Source organism: Macrobrachium rosenbergii, chromosome 26, assembly GCF_040412425.1.
Source record: "Macrobrachium rosenbergii isolate ZJJX-2024 chromosome 26, ASM4041242v1, whole genome shotgun sequence".
Taxonomy (NCBI): domain Eukaryota; kingdom Metazoa; phylum Arthropoda; class Malacostraca; order Decapoda; family Palaemonidae; genus Macrobrachium; species Macrobrachium rosenbergii.
In genome coordinates, this window is record NC_089766.1 from 3,490,905 (window position 1) to 3,510,588 (window position 19,684).

The following is a 19,684-nucleotide window of genomic DNA, read 5'->3' on the forward strand; positions in this document are numbered from 1 at the left end:
TATCCGCTTCTGCCGTTCATGACCAACGTTACTTTAAAAAGTCAATCTCTCCCTCCCTCCCCTTCTCTCTCTCTCTCTCTCTGCAAGTCCTCAACGCTCTAGGAAATAATATTCATACAAGCAAGACACTCCTCTACAACCAATAAACGACTCGAAATGTATTTATGAGCGTCGAGTACATTTTAAATTTAAAATACACAAATACACGCCAGAAACCAACCGTCGACAAGCTACACAGAACGTACATATCAATGGCGCCTGCAACCAACCTTCCCCATTCACAATGCAATCGTGTTTACATTACGCAAAGCAAGTTAAAATCAAATGTGTCTATTCTGATTTCCTTTTAAATTTTACTTCGACTATTTGCGACGGTATTGTTGGTTTCTTGTTGCTGTGCGTAGGAACTGCGCGTATTTCTCTCGTCACGGTCAAAAGCGGAATGTGTTTATCAATGGTGCTTCGTTTGTAAGATTGTCAGTGACTGTTTGTTTCATTTGCAGATTATCAGTGTTGTTTCATTTGTTGATTATCAATGTTGTTTCAATGATATATCAATGTAGTTTCATTTGTAGTTTGTCAATGTTGTTTCATTTGTAGTTTACCAATGTTGTTTCATTTGTAGATTATCCCTGTAGTTTCATAAGTATATTATCAACGTATTTCATTTGTAGGTTACCAATGTTGTTTCACTGTTATATTATCAATGACTGTTGTTTCATTTGTAGATTATCAATGCTGTTTCTTTACTGTAGGATATTATCAATGTGGTTTCCTATGTAGATTACCAATGCTGTTTCATTGTTATATTATCAATGACTGTTGTTTCATTTGTGGGGAGATGTGTTAAACATATGCGTTGTACTGGCAAATTTATATATCGTCAAATAACTAAAACGTATTGGTTTTGTTATGACGCGTGAAAAACTTTATGCAGCAAAAATACATAAATTCATATTTTGTATACGAAAACTTGAGAGAGAGAGAGAGAGAGAGAGAGAGAGAGAGAGAGAGAGAGAGAGAGAGAGAGAGAGAGAGAGGAAAAACATTCACTTTTTGACTGGTCATACCACAATAAAACATATAATATACAGACAACTATAATTGTGGTATAAATTACAACAGACAGAAAAGAGAGAGACAAATATAATTTTTGAATGGTCATACCACAATAAAACATGTAATGAACGTTATACAGTATAAATTGTAAATCATACTTTCAAGAGAGAGAGAGAGAGATAATATGGGAAAAAGTATTGAATGTCATCCCACAATATAACATATGGAATATAAAGTCAACTGCAGTATAAACACAGTATAAATCATACTCAAATCAGAGAGAGAGAGAGAGAGAGAGAGAGAGAGAGAGAGAGAGAGAGAGAGAGAGAGAGAGAGAGAGAGAGAGAACCGGCCAGCCAGCCCCACTTTCCAAAGGCGACATTATCTTTATTTGGAAACGAAGTTATCAACACTTAAGATATTTTCTTTGTTACAGCGTGCCTGTTATCCACGTGCCCTTATCAAAAACCATTCATGGTTAAGTAAATGTTTTCCTGATAAAACTGTTATCTAATACCTACACAAGTACTGTACTTTTTTAATATAAAACTGCCTGGCCTTCAATTTTCTAATGACGATACAGGTAAAGGAATATATATGAACTTGCCTTCGTCAACACACCATGAACAGTTATTGCTATAAGTTAATGCTTCATGACTGAAGATTAAAATACTTCAAAACGTTACTTTAATAATATTAGGTCAAGAATTGTTTAACTTGCAGTTTTCTACTTGTGATAAAGATAAAGGAATATATGAATTTACCTTTGTCTAAGCTGCACGAAAGGATAATCCTACAGGACTAGTTTAAAACTTTTATAATATAACTTTGATGAATTACGATGTTTCTGGCATGGAAAACTGTTTAGAGCACTATATATCTACATGATATTTCTCTATTAGACTTAAAATGTTATCTTCAGATAAATTCAAAGAGGGTTCATAAATAGATATAGGGAATGACAGAGTATTATCAAGATTTTCACCCTTATTTATCCAGTCATCCTTTTTTTGTAATAAGATTTGCTAGAGAACAAATATGCAAAGTATAAACTGGAGAAAACTCCCTACCTAACCTAACCTTCATTTATGTCCAATTTTTTTAAAACAAAACTCCAGCAAAAAAATTTGCATAAAAGAAAAAAAATTTGCACCGATAAACTGTAGAAAACTCCCTACCTAACCTGACCTAACTTCATTTCTGTCCAACAAACTTAAACAAAACTCCAGCATATCAATTTCTAACTAAATATCTAATATACAGTATCAAACAAAAATATATTTAGGTACTCACCACATAAAGCTGTATATCTCTGAGACTGGTAAGCTGCCTGTTGTACTATTCTTAAGGGCTAGAGCAATGAGACAGGAGTACGAGTAGGCCGGTTTTGGGAAAACCTTTTCTTCTGGGCGGAGATCTTTACGGGGCTTGCCGGTGCTCTTATACCTGACGGAGGAATTGTACACAGAGGTCTCAGAATTGCAGAATCTAATGTTTACAAGTGACAGACATTCAGACAATTGAAAACCAATGAACTTTTGTGAATCAGTGTAACCTGACCAGACCCCAGGTACAACCCAAGGCAATTTCGAAAGCCCCTTCCTCACCTGTTGTTAATAATGTTATGACTGGTGGTTGTGCGAGCAGTTATGACTGGGGTTGTGGGCGTATTGGGGGTGGATGAGGACAGGCTCATCTGCACAGACGGCTTCTGCGATGCTTGCACAACCAACTGCGAGGCCGTTGTTAAGGTGGGCTTAGCTGCGACAGTTGTGAGGGCTGCTGTCTGGGAAACGGGCTGCGAAGACACGAGGGGGCTCTGCTGCTTGATGGCTTGCCCAATGGTTGTCTGAGGTCTCATGACAGTGACCTGAGTGGTAACAGTGGCACCATTGGAGGGCTGTGACTGAGGACTCTGGAGAGAATGAAGAGAAAAGATTATTCAATTTAATGTAAAATAAAAAGAAATGCATAACAAGTCCTAGTCAATGCAATCTGTGATTTTATATATATATATATATATATATATATATATATATATATATATATATATAAACCCCCCATATTCGCGTTCTCCCAATTCATGGATTTCTCTGTGGAACGTATCTACCCGCTATTCGTGGAAAATTCGTCCATTCGAGGTATTTTTCACTGACAAATATTCACTAATTACTGTATTTTCATATCATTTTCATGACTAAATGCACTTTTTGTGATAAAACTATTAAAATACTCAGGTATAAACATTTTGGGAGGGTTTTTCTCGTGTTTAAATTATCAAAATAGGTAGTTCTAAGTGTTTTTAGAGGGGTTTTAAGTATTCGCGGATTTTAGCTATTTGCAGGGGGGTGCGGTACGCATCCCCCGCGAATACGGGGGTTTACTGTGTGTGTGTATATATATATATTATTAGAGTGCCTAGTTTAAAAACAACTCACCTGGACAGTTGTTGTGGTAACTGACTGCTGGGGCTCAGTCTTGATGAGGAGAGTGGGTTTGGTTAAGGTACTTGTTGTGGCCGAACTTGTTACGACTTCTTCCTTGACTACTGTAGAAGGCAGCGTAGTTGGCAGTACAGCTGAGGGGTTGACCATTATACCATTTTCTAAATCTATGTTGTAATTGCTCATTGACGACATGTTCATCCACGAGTTGACGGCATTCAACTCATCGGCCGTGTGGTCGTCCACCGTGTCCATGTCCTCCAGCTTCTCTAAAGGGTCGAACAGGGGCTCGAAGCTCTTCAAGTCTAGCTCGGCCTCCAGGGACGACATACCCGATAAATCTAAGGAGTTGAGATCAGATGAGGTGATCATGGTGTCCATACCTTCATTAAAATCAATCCCACACTTGATGTCGCAGTCTATCATTTCCTGCAGGGTGAGACCTGGCTCCGTACTGGGTAAGTAGAGGTCCATGGTGAATGTATGATGTAGGAGGATGAGGAGAAAGAGGAGAGAGAGAAGGATGATGAGTGTGGTGATGTGATGGAGGTGTGGGATGGAGAGAGGAGACTTGACCGTCTACCTGAAAGGAAGATGGAGACAAATATTTCAGTATACGTGTGTAGACAAATACAAACTTTAGAATTTCACACACCAATTTTCTTATTAACTACCAGTACACAGAAAATTACTACATTCAACAATCCACAGATATGACAGAGATGCCATAATCTGGTCACATCAGAAACCACAACCTCGGAATTGTTTCCAGACCATAAAATACATCAACTTATGGCCTTTTGCGATATCTTTTTGTATTTCTTCAAAATTTTCACAAAGACCAGTACAGTACTGCATCAAAACCATAATTAATATATCCCCAAATTAAAAGGATTCACTCACGTTATAAATATTTATACTGCCACTCATACATAATTTTACATACCCAACAACCACAAATCTAGCACAGATCTGGATTTAAAACATGACAGACGACTCTTGACAGATGGTACAAATGAAAAACAATCAATTAAACAGCTTTTCTCTATTCAGTGCATTCACAATTTGCTTTTATATATGTAAAAAAGTCAGATTATTTTCTTTAGAATGAAATGGCACAAATGCATCTAACTTATTCAAGAAGCAATAATCTCTTCAACCATGAGGCCAAATTACAGAGTAATAAAAGTGCTCGATAGCATAATTCATACGTCTTCCCCACCATAAGAAAACATTCAAATATATAAACTCTACGGATTAAAGTTAAAGCATACAAAAGTCCGCATTTGCATACTATAATCAAATGCAAAATGGAGCGAACCTTTCTCTGTAATTGACCAGCGATTTACCACAAATTATATAGAGCAAAATCACATGACCAGCCCCTCCCACTCTTGAACAGTGCATGCAATATATAGCTCTACAAACGTATCACAAACACGGCACAGCATTCAAGTACCACTGTAATTCACCATTTGGGGGAAAATTTGAATTATATTTTAGAGGAAAGTAACTTAAAACAAATTCCTATGGCTATATTTCTCAAAATGCTGTAAGCGCAATCCATGACTGAAAAGTACTCAAAATTCTCACACTTCTGGGGGGGTAAACATTGAATCTTCATCTCCCACTTAATGAAGCCTGTATCTTTACCATTTGTGATTTTTTTTAGCAAACCTCATGTTCTAATACTATTAAGAATGCAGTTTAAAATATATATACCAATGAAAACTTTGACTAACATCATAATAAAGACAACTCAGACACATAAAATATATAACTGTAGCTCAGAATGTCCACAAGTACCCAGTGCACTCCAGCTATGAATAACCAGAATTCCCACATTTGCATTCTAATGCAAACGCTATTCAACAACTCAAGAGGAAACCCAAAATCAGATTCCCGGGACAGAAGTTTACAAATGCAACCTTTCCGTGAATGGACAATAGATCATATCTGATGCTACTGAGCAAGAAGTACCTGACGGTCACTGGATGTTTAAGAATGGAAAACCTGTTTGAGATCACATTGTGCTTCTGATGAGATGGTTGTACAGTATTTATAAGCTGTCTCAACAGAAAATGGTCTAACATTAAAATTGCAACTATTTTTTGTGTTTTTTTGCTCCTAAACTGAGCCTCCTAACATTAAACATGTGCTTTAACATTAAAAGTCTTGATTTTTTTTTGTTTTGCCCCCAAAACTGGTGTACACTAACACTGAATATAGTTTAAACAAAGTTAATTAAGAGATGTTGACTCTACAGCAGCTACTTACACAACCCCTTTGAAAGAATCTTTGTTTATTGTAAAAAAACTTCCCATGCAGCAACAAAACTCAAGATGTCTTTTAACTCTTTATTCAAAGGAAAAAGGCTCAAAATGAATGAAAATAACAGAATCTGCCATAGATTAAGCCCAACTATCAAAACTTTCATTCAATTTACCCTGACAAAAGTAAGACTGCAAGAACACAAAGTGGAAATACCAACAGACACCCAAGATAATGGCACTTGTAATCAGTACACAGTTAAAAGGTTGTATGGCAAAGTACCCCTTGCAAATACCTTTCATTCCTCATACAATCTATATCTCTAACCGCAGCAAAGACCACGTGGAAAAGGCCGTAGCCCTACAAAGACAAAAATCAATAAGGGCGAGGAGAGGAGCCATTAATATTTAAACTTCCACTAACACCCGAAAGGTTGCTGTCCATTTGTGGGGTAATCTGGTATAAATGGTCCCAAAAATGATTCAGAATGACTTAAAAATTGTGAAACAGTACAGGATGGAATGAAATACTTTAAAATACGGTACGCATAGGCTACACTGTGTACAATACTCTCACTCGAAACACACTGTAACACTTATACTTTGCCATCTTCGAATTAATACATTTTTGAATAAGCTTTTTATGGCAAGCCTTTGAATCTAGGTGAGAAATAACAGCAGAATTTTCCTGCCATGGTAATCTTTCATACTCACACAAGACATTAAGACTAACGGTTACACATCGACCACTTATGCCACAGGATGTATAGGCTTCTTAATTCATTTCTCATCAGGATTCCAATACTTACATACCTGAACAAATAACTACATTTGAATGCATTATACAGAATAAATCAAATCCCTCATGCACACACACATACACAGTACCATAAACTGAAGCAGCTTAACGTACTGCTGTACCACAAAACGTAACACACGTACGGTTTATCAGCCTGAATTACATTTTACTACTGTAGTACAGTCTTCACTTGTTATGCACAGATAATACTGTATTAGTTAATATCTCTATTCCTGGCACTAAAAAAAAATATATATATTTTACCTAATTAAAATTATTTCCATTTCTCAAACTGTCAAATAGCATTCACATACAGTAATTCACTGAAAGCTCATTGAACTTAGCATTACCACTGCATTTACTGTCTACAAGTTGGACTTCAGTCCAAAATACTACTATATAACTTGCTTACGTTTTAAAGTAATCACAACAACAACACTGAATCTTCACAGTGTACTATGAAAATCACTATTTTCAAAATAGTATGATAGTTAAAAATCAAGCATGGATTGAAATTGTGCTAATTTCCTTTCATATACAAAAATTCATAATTTCTATGCTTGTCTTTTATACAATAATGTATATTAAGCGACTTTCCTATCTAAAATAATGTATTTTTGATGACTTTGCTCCCTAACCCAACAATCAAAACTAATCAAAAACTATTTACTTTAATACTCTAGTAAACTCAAATTATAAACTTAAGGTAGAATACTTTGAATATATTTTAGTGAAGAAATTGACCACAAAAGTTTAAATAAACTGCTATAGTGCTGTACATTCCCTATATATTGTGAGAGGCAAAGTTGTATATGTCTGTTAACACAAATCTTTGCAAATGGCCCACACTACAGAACCTAATAAATTCAATTTAAAATGAAATTTATAACTTTAATTCTGAAACGGATGAATACGGAACACAAACACAAAAATTTCAAACACTCAAAAACACACACACAATCATTATCAACATCAAAGACCCTACATTTTAAAAACCTTTTCTTTTAATCCACTGAAATTATAATCAAAACCTTCCCAAACCAATGTCTATGACAGTTAATTACTTACAATAATTCTGCGGCAGATTTAAATCTATTTTTCTTCCTTACATTTTCTATTGAAGTTCAAGATAAGTCACAATTTGTGATAAAACTTTGTTTCTGAAAGTAACAATTGTTTCAACGTTCAAAATACCTTCAAACAAAGCAATGAATGTGTATATTCCTATATCAAAATTAGCAGTTATGTTAAGAAATGTGTATTTTTCCTTTCCCAGTCATAAAGACATACAAATTAAACTGACTCAGGCTAACCTAACAAAATGCATACACTACTAGAATGTGTTGCACTTTTCGTAAACACTTAAATACAATAAGTTGTATACACACTACTGGTAAACTTCAAAAACACACAAAAAACCACAATTTTCAATTCTCTTAACTGAATTCACTGTTACGAACTTCCCAATCTAATTACACCCGTCAAACAGAATTTTATTCATGGCTAAAAGAAATATTGATTGCCATTGGAGGGTGATGGGAGGAGGGGGAGAGGAGGAAATGTTAGGCCTATAAATAACCGGCAAATAGGCCTACAGCGAAACTCATCACAACCAAAGGTTTACATTTTGTTTCCTGTTACGGCAATCTCGAAAGAATTCGTAATAAAAAGAAAAAAATCACTATAGTGACGTCACTATAGTTTTGGAAGAAATGTTATATTTATGAAAGAATTGACGTGACGAATCACTGTACAAGTTCAATTCAAATTCGTCCACTGACAATTTTGAAAAATGTTGACACGAACGATTTTCTGAGCGGAAGACTTGTAGGCCTATGGTGATTTAAGATCCTATAGCGAAATACATTATACAAGTTTGAGATCATATAACGAAATACACTGCGTTCTTAAACACATAAAACCGTATATTTATTAAAATTACTGTATATTTAGTATAATTAATTTGTTATAAATGGCCTCCTGAAACTGAAATTTGCTAAAACAGTACTCAAATCATTATTTATGACGACTTTTACGTTATTTCCCGCAACAAACGCACTTAAAACGTACAAATCACTCGACGGCACAAATCAGCTCTGTTCGGTTCTCACAAGACGAGATAAATAACTAAATAACAAACCAACCGACCCGACATATGTATTTCCCGCCCCTCCTCCCAAAATACACACGACGAGAGAGAGAGAGAGAGAGAGAGAGAGAGAGAGAGAGAGAGAGAGAGAGAGGCACAACACACTCACTCACGCACCTTCGGACGATAATAATGATCTCGACTTTGCTTTTCCATAGAAAAAGAACAACTAAATATGGCCTCCGTCTGTGTCTGTCAGTCTGTTGCTCCGGCGGGATTTAAATGTCCACTGATGAAAGATCGTCCCTCCCGCTCTCTCTCTCTCTCTCACTCACCCACTCTCTCTCTCTCTTTCTCTCCCCCATTTTCCCGCCTTAATCCACACTGACAGTTCTCCTCCTCCGTGCGGCCTCCCCCCACCCCCTCCACGTCTCTCCTTCTCCTCCTCCTTCGACGGACAACAACATATACGCAAATTACGCACGACTCGTCCGCCGGCGGATATCGCTCGACTCCAAGGGCTTCTTCGCAAAAGGGCGAAGGCACGAAACATCATCCTCCGCCGGTCGTGAATCTCTCTCTCTCTCTCCCTCTCTCTCGCACGGGGCGTCCGTTCCGTCGTGTGCCGCCTCGTCGGGGAAATTTAAAATTTAAATCCCTCTCCTCACGCCCCCGGAGAGAGAGAAAGAGAGAGAGGGAGAGAAAGATTTCCTTCGGCGGGAGAGTAACAGAGAGGGACATCACCTTCTTCTCCTTCGCCGGTAAAGCAGCGGATCGTCCATCGCGGATCGTGCGTGCGACGGCGCCCCCCGAAAACGGGAGGAGAAACGATATCGGCGGACGAGACCGACCGACGACGTCGGGAGAGAGGCGAGGATTTCTTCGGCGGGGATTTTCGCGGATTTACCTGAAAGTACGCGAAAACAGCGCCCGATGGGACGCCCTCGGGGTCGGCCATGCTTACCTCGACGTCTTCCTCATCGAATTAATCCGTGCACAGGCGATGATCCCGCTCAAAATCGACAAATAAATCCACCGACACACGACACTCGGCTCTCGGAAAACATCGGAGGATTCTCGCACACACTCAGTCGTACGTTATGACAAAGGCAGACCACCATTTTGAAATCTCGCCCGCTGATTGGCCGGGCGCGGTCACGTGACCGGGGGCGACGGTGCCACGTCTTCCACTGTATACAGTTGCCATGGCAACGCTCTGATATAGTCTTCGGGGGTAGGATGCTGATTTCTGTTATATGACGATGTGACGTCTTTGTTTTCCGCTTTTATTCAATGAGGGAAATCGCCAAATGGAGGAACGGGCAAGGTGGCACCTGCCCGGGGGCATTTAATTCTTTAATTCGAAGGGGAAACGGAGGATTTCGCCCGTCTAATGGAAGTTCTCATTGTTTCGACAAAGGGAAGGCTTTCCGACGAATAAGTCTGACAAAAGAATTTCCGATCGACACATCGAAAAAACCTAACTCTGAAATGATGACGTTTAGTTTCCCACGTTCGCGAAGGGTTAAATAAGATGAATATAAACTAACCCAACAGGATAGACAGAGAGAAATGAGTCATATTACAACGTATAACTAATGCTTCATTATAACGAGCAAGATGAATTACTTATCAACGGAAATACTGGAATTCTACTTCGTAACACGATACACCTCACGTTTATGTCATCCGTTACATTGTTATGTTCTTTCCTGAATAAGAATCGTTACGAGTGTTACGTATCAATCGACTTGACATCACAAAAGGTCTTCTTTTAGACCTATCAGTCAACGGTCTCCTAACAGAATACATTACATTCAGCCTTGCCTGAGAATTTCAGGAACTCGATACAGTAATTCATTCGTGTGGGAACAGAGTCGTGTCTCTTCAGGGGGGTATTATAAGGAAATGCAAGAAATTTCGATATTTTACGAAACAGAAGGGGGCCAGTCGAGTGAAAATTTTGCGTGCGCGATTCCACCGTTCCTATACAGCCTGTCGGGGGAGGGCAAAGAGCCTTTGTCTGTCTGTCAATTATCTGTCAAAGCAGGATGTAGGTGAAGTCCTTAGCGTAAGGAACAAAAAGTTCCTGGCATACAACCACACGTGTGCCATGTGACAATGTTTTGATAGCACGTTCTGCCTCGCGCGCCACGTGCACACTTGGCAGCGCCGCACTCCGCCCGCCCTCTGATTGGCCGACCGGCAAACGTGACATTGAGGCAGAGTTTAAATGTCTGTCCCTCGCCTGCCTCTGGAGAACCACTATCCTGCCAGTAAAAAAATACCATTTGTGATTTCGATTTGCCGTCCAATGAATTAGACTCGGCCTGAATTAAGGATTTCAGCACGTCGCTCGACGATTCGGCCACAAGGAGCCGTCAAATGCAAGCGCCCTTATTCCGCGGAATAAGGAATGAGACCGAAAGTATCCAAAGCCTCGCCGTCCAATGAAGTCGCTTCCCGCTCGCGCCCTTTCAAATATGGCGATCGTGTCCTGGGATAATTTCGCAGGCCGTGGGGGTTTATTTTTGCTTCTCGTTCACGAGGCTTCCAACCTAGGCCAGAAATTCTCTTAAAAAATTATATTAGAGGAGCGGGGGTCATCGCGAGGCTGCCGTTTTATAAATACGGTAAAAATAGCATCTGCAGCGGGTAGAATGGACTGGGCGAGTCCACTCTCCGACGGGGGAGTGAGGATGAGTAAAAGTTGTAGTAACGGTCGTCACGGGGCGGTCTTTTTAAAACCGAGGGAGGAGGAAGGAGGGAAAAATGTTTTTTAAAGATCTCAACCGCCTTTTTGGAGGAGGAGGAGGAGGAATAGGAGGTAAAGATCTTCCTTGACCCCTTGTCTCCAAGTGCCTGTGGTGTAGCCTTCCTTAAGTCGTTTACACTTAACGACTCCTTCTCCTCCTTCATCTGATTCTTCTTCTTCTTCTTCTTCTTCATCTGCTCATTCTTCTTCTTCCATAGATTTCAGACCGACCGTTTTTTCGGGGGAGGGGGAAGGGCACGTTGGTGACGTTGGTCTAAATTCTTTGTTCGGCTGCCCTAGATCGATAATTGAGTGCGAGGTTGATCAATATATTCCCTCAAAAGGGAGGGAGGAAATACGGTAGGGAGTGAGAGAGGGAGAGGGAGAGAAAGATATATAAGGGTGGGAATGAAAACTAGATCGATAAACACAACCATGTGAGATATGTGATGACGTATCTTGTGAGTCATGGATAACATACTATACTATGGTCATGTATAAACACTCACTCTCACACACACACACACACACACAAAGCATTTGAGATCTTCATTCATCGTTTATGCATACGTGCATTCATTCATATATTTTTCCCTTTAACCATCTTTTACCATATTTCTCTTCCTCTCTTTTTCTCTTTCTCTCTCTCCGCTCCAACAGAAGCAAGAGTTTTAGGCGGGAAAAAAGAGAAAGTTACGGTGAAAACTAGGCTAAGAATTTATCAGTTATCTTGTAGGCCTATACCCCTACCACGGTCTAGAAGGACTACTAACGAATTTTTGATGATTCAGCAACTTCAGATGTACACGTGTGTATAGATTAGGTGTACACACGTGTGTATACACTATAATACATTTGTACTGAAATACAATCTATCTGAAACTAATATAATGAGATTTAACGAAAAAGCACCAGTATGAGTCTATGAGAATAAAACAAAGTTATCTGAATTATGTTCGATTGAGAAAATAAAATCGACGATAATTATACTTTCATTTTGGTTGTATTCAGTTCTCGAGAAAGTAAGATTTAAATGGCGATACTTATAAATATTTTCAAGCAATAATTTCTCATTTCCAACTTAGTCCTTCGTCCGTTAAGTGAATTGTTAGAAATTTTATCAACAGAGATTCACGAAAGAAACGCTCATGTGAATATGTACAGCATGAATTATTTTCTCATACTATTTATACGCAACTTTTTTTCTCTCTCTCCAACACCCTTCCATTCCTGTGTGACGTCACGTTACAATCGATCCAAAATAATGCCGTTAGTGTTACGGGCTCTTGCTGTTATATCGATTGGTTATGTGTCATTCTGGTTTATGAGATCGAAATTGGTCTCTCTCTCTCTCTCTCTCTCTCTCTCTCTCTCTCTCTCCCAGTCATCACTTCTATTAAAACGTATAATTTGTATAATTAAAATATACATTGCATCAATATTTTCATTGTACTTAGTCCTTACAGATATGGGATTTGAGAGAGAGAGAGAGAGAATGATAGTGTACAGTAGATTGAGCTGGCCGTATGCCAACACGAGCTCTTGCACAGAGCAGCCCGTACGAGAGAGAAAGAGAAAGAGAGAGAGAGATCATTACTTTATTGCGGAGCAACGCAAGATACATTGACTAGCAACAAGGCAACATTGTCACGCTGTTCTGAATGTGCTCCGTTTTCTCTGCGGCAATTTTGTGGAATATAATTCTTGACTGGCGTTTATTTATTTACACATTTATTTATTTATATCTGTGAATCTTTTTACTTACTTTATATCTTATATATTATTGCTTTTTAATCATGGTGCCAGTAAAACTTGCTTTGCAATTTACGCAGGAGTGTTTGGACGTACATAGGCCTAACACAGAAAACGAACACAGCACTAAAAGTGCAAATGTAGCATTATTCGCCTTACATTAAATGTGTAAATATCAACTAACTCTTTAAATTAAACGCACTTCACTCACAGGTGCATCATTAACGCCGTAAATAGGAAAACTTTCCATACAAGACCGCAAACTATCGATTCTTCATACCATAGAACACACGAAAATGGCGAATCGATTTCAGAACCAGTGTTGGCAGAAGCTACGGTGGTTTTAGCGTATTCCAGGTGTGGAATTTATGGATTCCACCTGAATATTTGATGGCTCAACTCAGGTAGAAGGCAAGAGTTCCTTCGGAATCGACTGCACGATAAATATTTGAATGAAAGCAAGTGTGAGCACCAAGGAATTGCAGAGAATAGAATTGTTACACTGAAAGCTTCGTGGGTTGTGCTTGCACAGTGATGAGTTTTCAAATAGACTCGGAATGTAAATATGGAAAGTTTAAAATGTTAAATTCTGTCATAATACTGTATGCGTTAACGGATGTTAACTTTTCTAGCAAACATAATATACAAAGACCTATGCGGGAATAAACAAAATAGTTTAAAGATAAAAACCCAATTCATTAGACCTACCAAACATGCCAACGTTCAAACCAACTTGCAACCTTACTTCCATCTACAAACAACGATGTCTAACAAAACCAAATCCCATTTTAGTGGCGTAATTACGCACGAACAGTTCGCAAAACTGACCAGGAACCTTAGATAACCCCTGACACGCAACCCGAGCTCATTTGTTCACAAGGTCAGGTCAAAAGAAAAAAGTCGAGCTTTAGACCTAACCCCTGAAAATTGCTACGAAATCAGGATCTGATCTGAAAATGCTTTACGTAAATCTCTACAACACTTTTATTTCTTTGTGATATCCTTTTTCAAATCACTGCCACGTATTCGTTATAGCTGCTGAGTTACGCAAACGGTCATACGAAGCGAATTTGCGGTATGTGCGGTCGGTATTAGGATGAAATGTCTACGTTCTGTGTTTTGAACCTGATTTATCTGGGTTAAGAATTCTACCGCAAAATGGCGCCAAACCTGTTTTTTTTCAATTAATACATAACAAATGTCATTACACTGTAGATTTTACTATATACTAACAAAAATTAAGTATTCTAATACTGCAATATTCAATTTCTGATGCTAGTTAATGGGTGCAATTTATAATTCTGAAATATGATCGTCCATAAAGAATCTTACCAAAACTAACAAAAATATTAGAAATAAACTGATTTGCATATATTCTCACGAGAATATCTTCCTCACTTCACTCGACTAACAGCCAAGAACATAATGAACTTTTTGGAGAGAGAGAGAGAGAGAGAGAGAGAGAGAGAGAGAGAGAGAGAGAGGAGGAGGGGGTTATCTACATAAAACCACATGCTTTACATCATACGCTGTCATTTAGATATGAACAGTCAGCGAACCTGGCAAAACACACTGACAGGGGACCAATCACGGTAGTAACAGAGAAGAGAGAGAGAGAGAGAGAGAGAGAGAGAGAGAGAGAGAAAGAGAGAGAGAGAGAGAGAGAGAGAGAGCGAGAGAGAGAGAATTGTTGTAAAATATAACCCACGTGACATGAACTTGCAGTGCACAAAGTTCTGGTAATTCAGAGAGAGAGAGAGTTATTTTAGTAAGATTTAACCCACGTGGTACTAACTAACAATGAACAATGTTCTAGTAATTCAAGGTATCCTCCGAGAGAGAGAGAAAGAGAGACCTACCAATTACAGGAAATGTTTGTGACATCAAGGAAGTACTAAGATTAAGAGTCATCAAACTTATGACATTTCCTGTAAAAACTTAAAATAACTAATTTAATTCACACTGACCCTTAAAAAGCGTGGTTTCAGTAACCAAAAAATGTTTCCCAAGTAAATTCCTAATAAAAATATCAGAGCTATAACATTAACCATGAGTTTTTCCACACTAAAACATGGCCTTGCAGCGTTCAATAAACCCTGTCAAGGCCATTACGAGTGTTGGAAAAAAGTGAGAGAGAAAAAGTTACAGTGATATCCACGCACGCAACAAGATAGCTGTGTTCTTTAGTAAATGGAAAAAGGGGAATTACAATTCAATGTATTAACTGTGGCCACATCATGAGCACTTTTGTAGTCTAAAAAAAATTGTACAAATTGTCCAGAAAGTTACAAGATGTGATTCATGTGATTTGGGACGAGGTACATCCAAAATTGGCGGGAATTTTTCCAGGGTATATTCATTTTCGATGGCAAGCTGCTTGACTAGGTCTATAATCTCGTGACAAAACGAAGCAATTTCTATCAAAGCCTGACCTCGTTACTTAGGGTGCTTTGCAGCGTGTCTTCGGCCCCTGGCTGCAACCTCTTTCATTCCTTTACTGTATCTCCGTTCATATTCTCTTTCTTCCATCTTACTGTCCACCCTTCCTAACGATTGATTCAAAGTGCAACTGCGAGGTTTTCTTCCGTTGCACCTTTCAAACTTTTTTTTTCACTGGCAATTTCCGTTTCAGCGGTGAATGGCTTTAGTTGGCCCAGTGCTTGGCATTTATGCCTAAAACCTGTAAATCAATCAATATGGAATTTTAAAGAAATAGGTGAAACCATTCGCAGCTTAGCCGAGAAACTGAAACTCCTCTCTTCTATGATATGATATATGGAGAAGGTATATAGTCCCCTCTTCACCATAAAGGATGACCTCATTTTCTAGAATGATGATTTTACTGTGCCTTTTAAAATCCGCAACCGAGCGATTGGGAAACTCGCCCTTAGATCGGCGCGCCCCAGAGACGGTTATTCCCAATAAATTCGCCCTATTTCATACCACGGAATTATTTACATTTGGGCGCCGGTATACAAGTGTGAAAATGCCATAAGGTAACCGTCCCCTGGCAACCGGCGGGGAAGAAGTGTCCTTACGCCCGTCGAAATTAGAGGCGGAAATGCCTTGTACGCAGCCGTTAATACGCACGCAGACTAAACTAATCCTTAAGCCAAGGGCGTACAGAGGTGCGCCCACTGCTAGAAAAACGTCCCTCGGCCACATCCTTGTAACCCAAGGGCAGTTTTCCTGGGAGGTGTCGTAGGGATACAAAGTGTTACCACCACGGCCTATTGTTACCTCTTCAATATATTTACAATGCCCCGCGGACGCCGCTCGAACGCTGTTGTAACACATTTATTATGGACTGCATAAACAGTAACGCCGTTCCAAAATCTATATAAATCAAAAAGCCCCTTAATAAAAACGGCTAGATTAAATCAATTGCCATAATCGTGTATGGTATCGTGAAAGGCACAGTCGAATGGTGGAAGAGAGAGAGAGAGAGAGAAAAAAAAATCACGAGGCAGACAGACTGAAGGTTGGTTGGGAACTCGGGTTGTGGTTAAATTCTCTCTCTCTCTCTCTCTCTCTAACCTCTGAGTCTTGTTGTTTTTTATTTGAAGTTAAAACATAAAACTGTATAAACTGCAGTATAAAAAACTAAAGTTCTTTTGTATTAGACTCATACTGGCCTATCGTGCAGATTGTACTAAAAAAAAGCTTTAAATCAATAGGCATGCTTAATACGGAAAGACTCATGAATATAACAGATTCCACCACCGAGGAACAAAGACTGAAAAGGTACAACCCTGTCTACAACCTACAACAGATTTCGCCATACCAGCTCTGGCCAGCTCGCAGCAGCCGAGCCGTTAAGACTTAAAAACGAACCGTCTCTTTTTTTTTCTATCGGTCCCTCAGGGTCTAAGACCTTTTTAACTTACTAACAAACGGTCGAGGACGGTTCAAAAAATGGAAGATATAGGTATTAGGGGTTTATAACTGAAGAGTTATAAAGGAATTCTGCGAAATATTTAACAAGACGAGGAGCAAGGCAGACTTGTGGTACAATGCAAAGTTCGTTAACCAGACTTTCCTCCACCCTCCTCCTCCCGTCCCTAGCTGAGCGCTCAAGGACATTTTACGTAATCTACTATTACAACTCCTACGGTTTTTGCTTAACCGTCTTTACAATTATATATATAATGTGTATATATCCTCACATATACACCTAGACTATACGGTGTGAGAAAAATATACGATACTGCATCAACTTTAGGCCTATAATCGCAAAGACTAAAAGACGGATCAGAATGAAATAGAAGATATAAAATGTACAACTTGTAGGCCCATAATCTTGAAAAGAATTCTCTCTCTCTCTCTCTCTCTCTCTCTCTCTCTCTCTCTCTCTCTCTGTAAAAATCTAGCTTGCATGCTTCCGGTCATGGGACGATCGAAAGACTGTCTACAGTTTGAACCAAGACCTCATAAAGCAATGAGGGTAATAAAATGGCAGACATAATTACCCGCTCGGTCGTAAATTTTTTTTTTTCCTGAAATTTAATGTCTTCCATGATTGTGTGACTTGACAAACGGGAAGGGGGGGAGGGACTTTATATATTGCCTTTGTGCTTGATGTCTTAATATATTTAATGACTATTGATTGAAAAAAAGTAAACAATTTTATACAAAATATTATTCTGACTATCATGAAAACTCGAATAATTTTATTTGGCATTTCTGTACGAATTTAAAATCCTTCAGCTTCAATACGCGGACATAAATGTCATATCTAGGCCTTTTTTATAAGCCTACTACAATACAATAAAAGGGCAATCTGAGAAATTTTTATGGCTGCTCATTGGAACTTTACCAAAGCTTCCTCACTTCCAAGTTAAGAAGCATCACCTCCATTTCTGATGTTGACAACATTAAAATCAACATTCTCTCGCTTTTAAGACCTCCAAGTAGACGTAAAACACAAGTTGCACGTGACTTCATTCACACGCCTTGAGCAGAAAGACACTACGTGCAAGGCAAACGTTTGTTGCTGGAAGTCAAAGTGAAAACATTTTTAAGAGACGAATTCGTTTTTGTCATGTGGTTATATCAATAATCGCGTGAACACGATTCCATTCATGGGAGAACCCTGTGAGAATGCGTTGCATTGACGTTCATTGATGTACTGAGAGAGAGAGAGAGAGAGAATGTGCATTTAATATAAACACGGTTTTATATAACTTAGTTACATTAAAAATACATATAAAGTAAAAATAAATTTCATAGGTCTAAACCACAGAGAACTCGACAACTGAGTCTAGAGTTCATTCTTCTCGCCGGTTTAATCTTGAATGGAGGGCAACAGCCTACGCTTTTTAACCTTTAACCCGGAGCCTGTTTTTTTTACGCCATTTTTTCCGTTGGGTTCAGTCTTTTTTTTTTTTTTTTTTTTATAGTGATCTGTCTTCGCGATGGCGCAAAGGCCACCGAACTTCTTAAACGGAAAATGGTTACTTTTTAGGCTTATTAATCGCGCTTAGGCTGTTAAGTTTGCGAAATGGTTGATCAGTAAAAATTTGACTTTTAATGTAAAATTAATTGAAATGGCAAACATTTTTTCACTTATAATAATAACATTTTCGTAGGGAAGTAGAAAATTATCTTAAAATTATCTTAAATGAAAACAAATGACAGTACAGAACACCATGTGACCGATAGGCCTATAACAAAATATACTTTACCGTTGAAATATTTACAAATTTACAAACAATACTGCGCTGTAAACAGCCAGTATTGAAAAGTTTACAAATTTCTTAACAAGAACATTCAAAAAACTATGTTGGCCTCCATGTCAAAAATGATTGGTCTGCCTTAATACTTACCATCAAACTGTCACGAACTTCACGCCAAGACGCTAATCTATACAAAGCCACCAGGAATCTCTTTAAGTACAGTGAAATGCGCTCAGATGTTCGCCTGTACTGGACATGTTTCTACAAGTGTTTTATTGCCTTAATTGCTTTGTAAATCTTTTAAGAGCGTATTACCATGTCTACGATAAATTTCTTATTGTCTGAGAGATTATCCCCAGACACAAGGATACAAAATTAAATCTAGCTTTCTCTCCAAATTACAGGAATGTTTGTTAAGGCCAATTTATATGAGTTTTCTCAATTTTTGAGTTCTTTTAAACCTAATAGGTATATACCATTTAGTAGAGTTTTACGAAATTATATTCTTAAATTGATTCCTTACCACTACATTTCATTATAAAACTATATTGTATGCCACAAGACCTCAAAGCGCAAGTCTAGGAAATTTAAGTCACACTAGAAAGGGACTTTTTAGAAGTAGGTCACTCTATACAGAGTCAAGCTAGGTCAATGTCAGCCTAGATCAAAGTAACACAAAGAGTGACCCAATTTGTTGATTTGACCTTTAAAAACAAAGAGACTAGATTCAAGGTTAGTCTCGACCAAAGTAACACGCTGAGAGAGAGAGAGAGAGAGAGAGAGAGAGAGAGAGAGAGAGAGAGAGAGAGAGAGAGAGAGAGAGAGAGAGAGAGAGAGAGAG

At 38.6% G+C, this 19,684-nt stretch overlaps 1 protein-coding gene across 7 annotated transcripts in view; it reads right to left on the reverse strand.

The window, feature by feature from the left end:
• LOC136852930 (uncharacterized) overlaps positions 1 to 19,684 on the reverse strand; it is a 43,150-nt gene that overhangs the window by 16,233 nt on the left and 7,233 nt on the right. For 2 of the 7 annotated variants that reach the window (XM_067127909.1, XM_067127913.1), the window contains exons 3-5: positions 3,498 to 4,086; positions 2,667 to 2,974; positions 2,353 to 2,505 (exon numbers count right to left, since the gene is read on the reverse strand). In XM_067127909.1, the coding sequence (XP_066984010.1) occupies positions 2,353 to 2,505; positions 2,667 to 2,974; positions 3,498 to 3,977 (941 nt within the window). In that variant the 5' untranslated portion in view covers positions 3,978 to 4,086. Of the gene's footprint in view, positions 1 to 2,352; positions 2,506 to 2,666; positions 2,975 to 3,497; positions 4,087 to 7,640; positions 7,728 to 8,838; positions 8,975 to 9,145; positions 9,240 to 9,405; positions 9,511 to 9,625; positions 9,798 to 19,684 lie in introns of those variants that run through there. The other 5 variants (XM_067127908.1, XM_067127912.1, XM_067127914.1 and 2 more) reach the window with 5 other exon arrangements.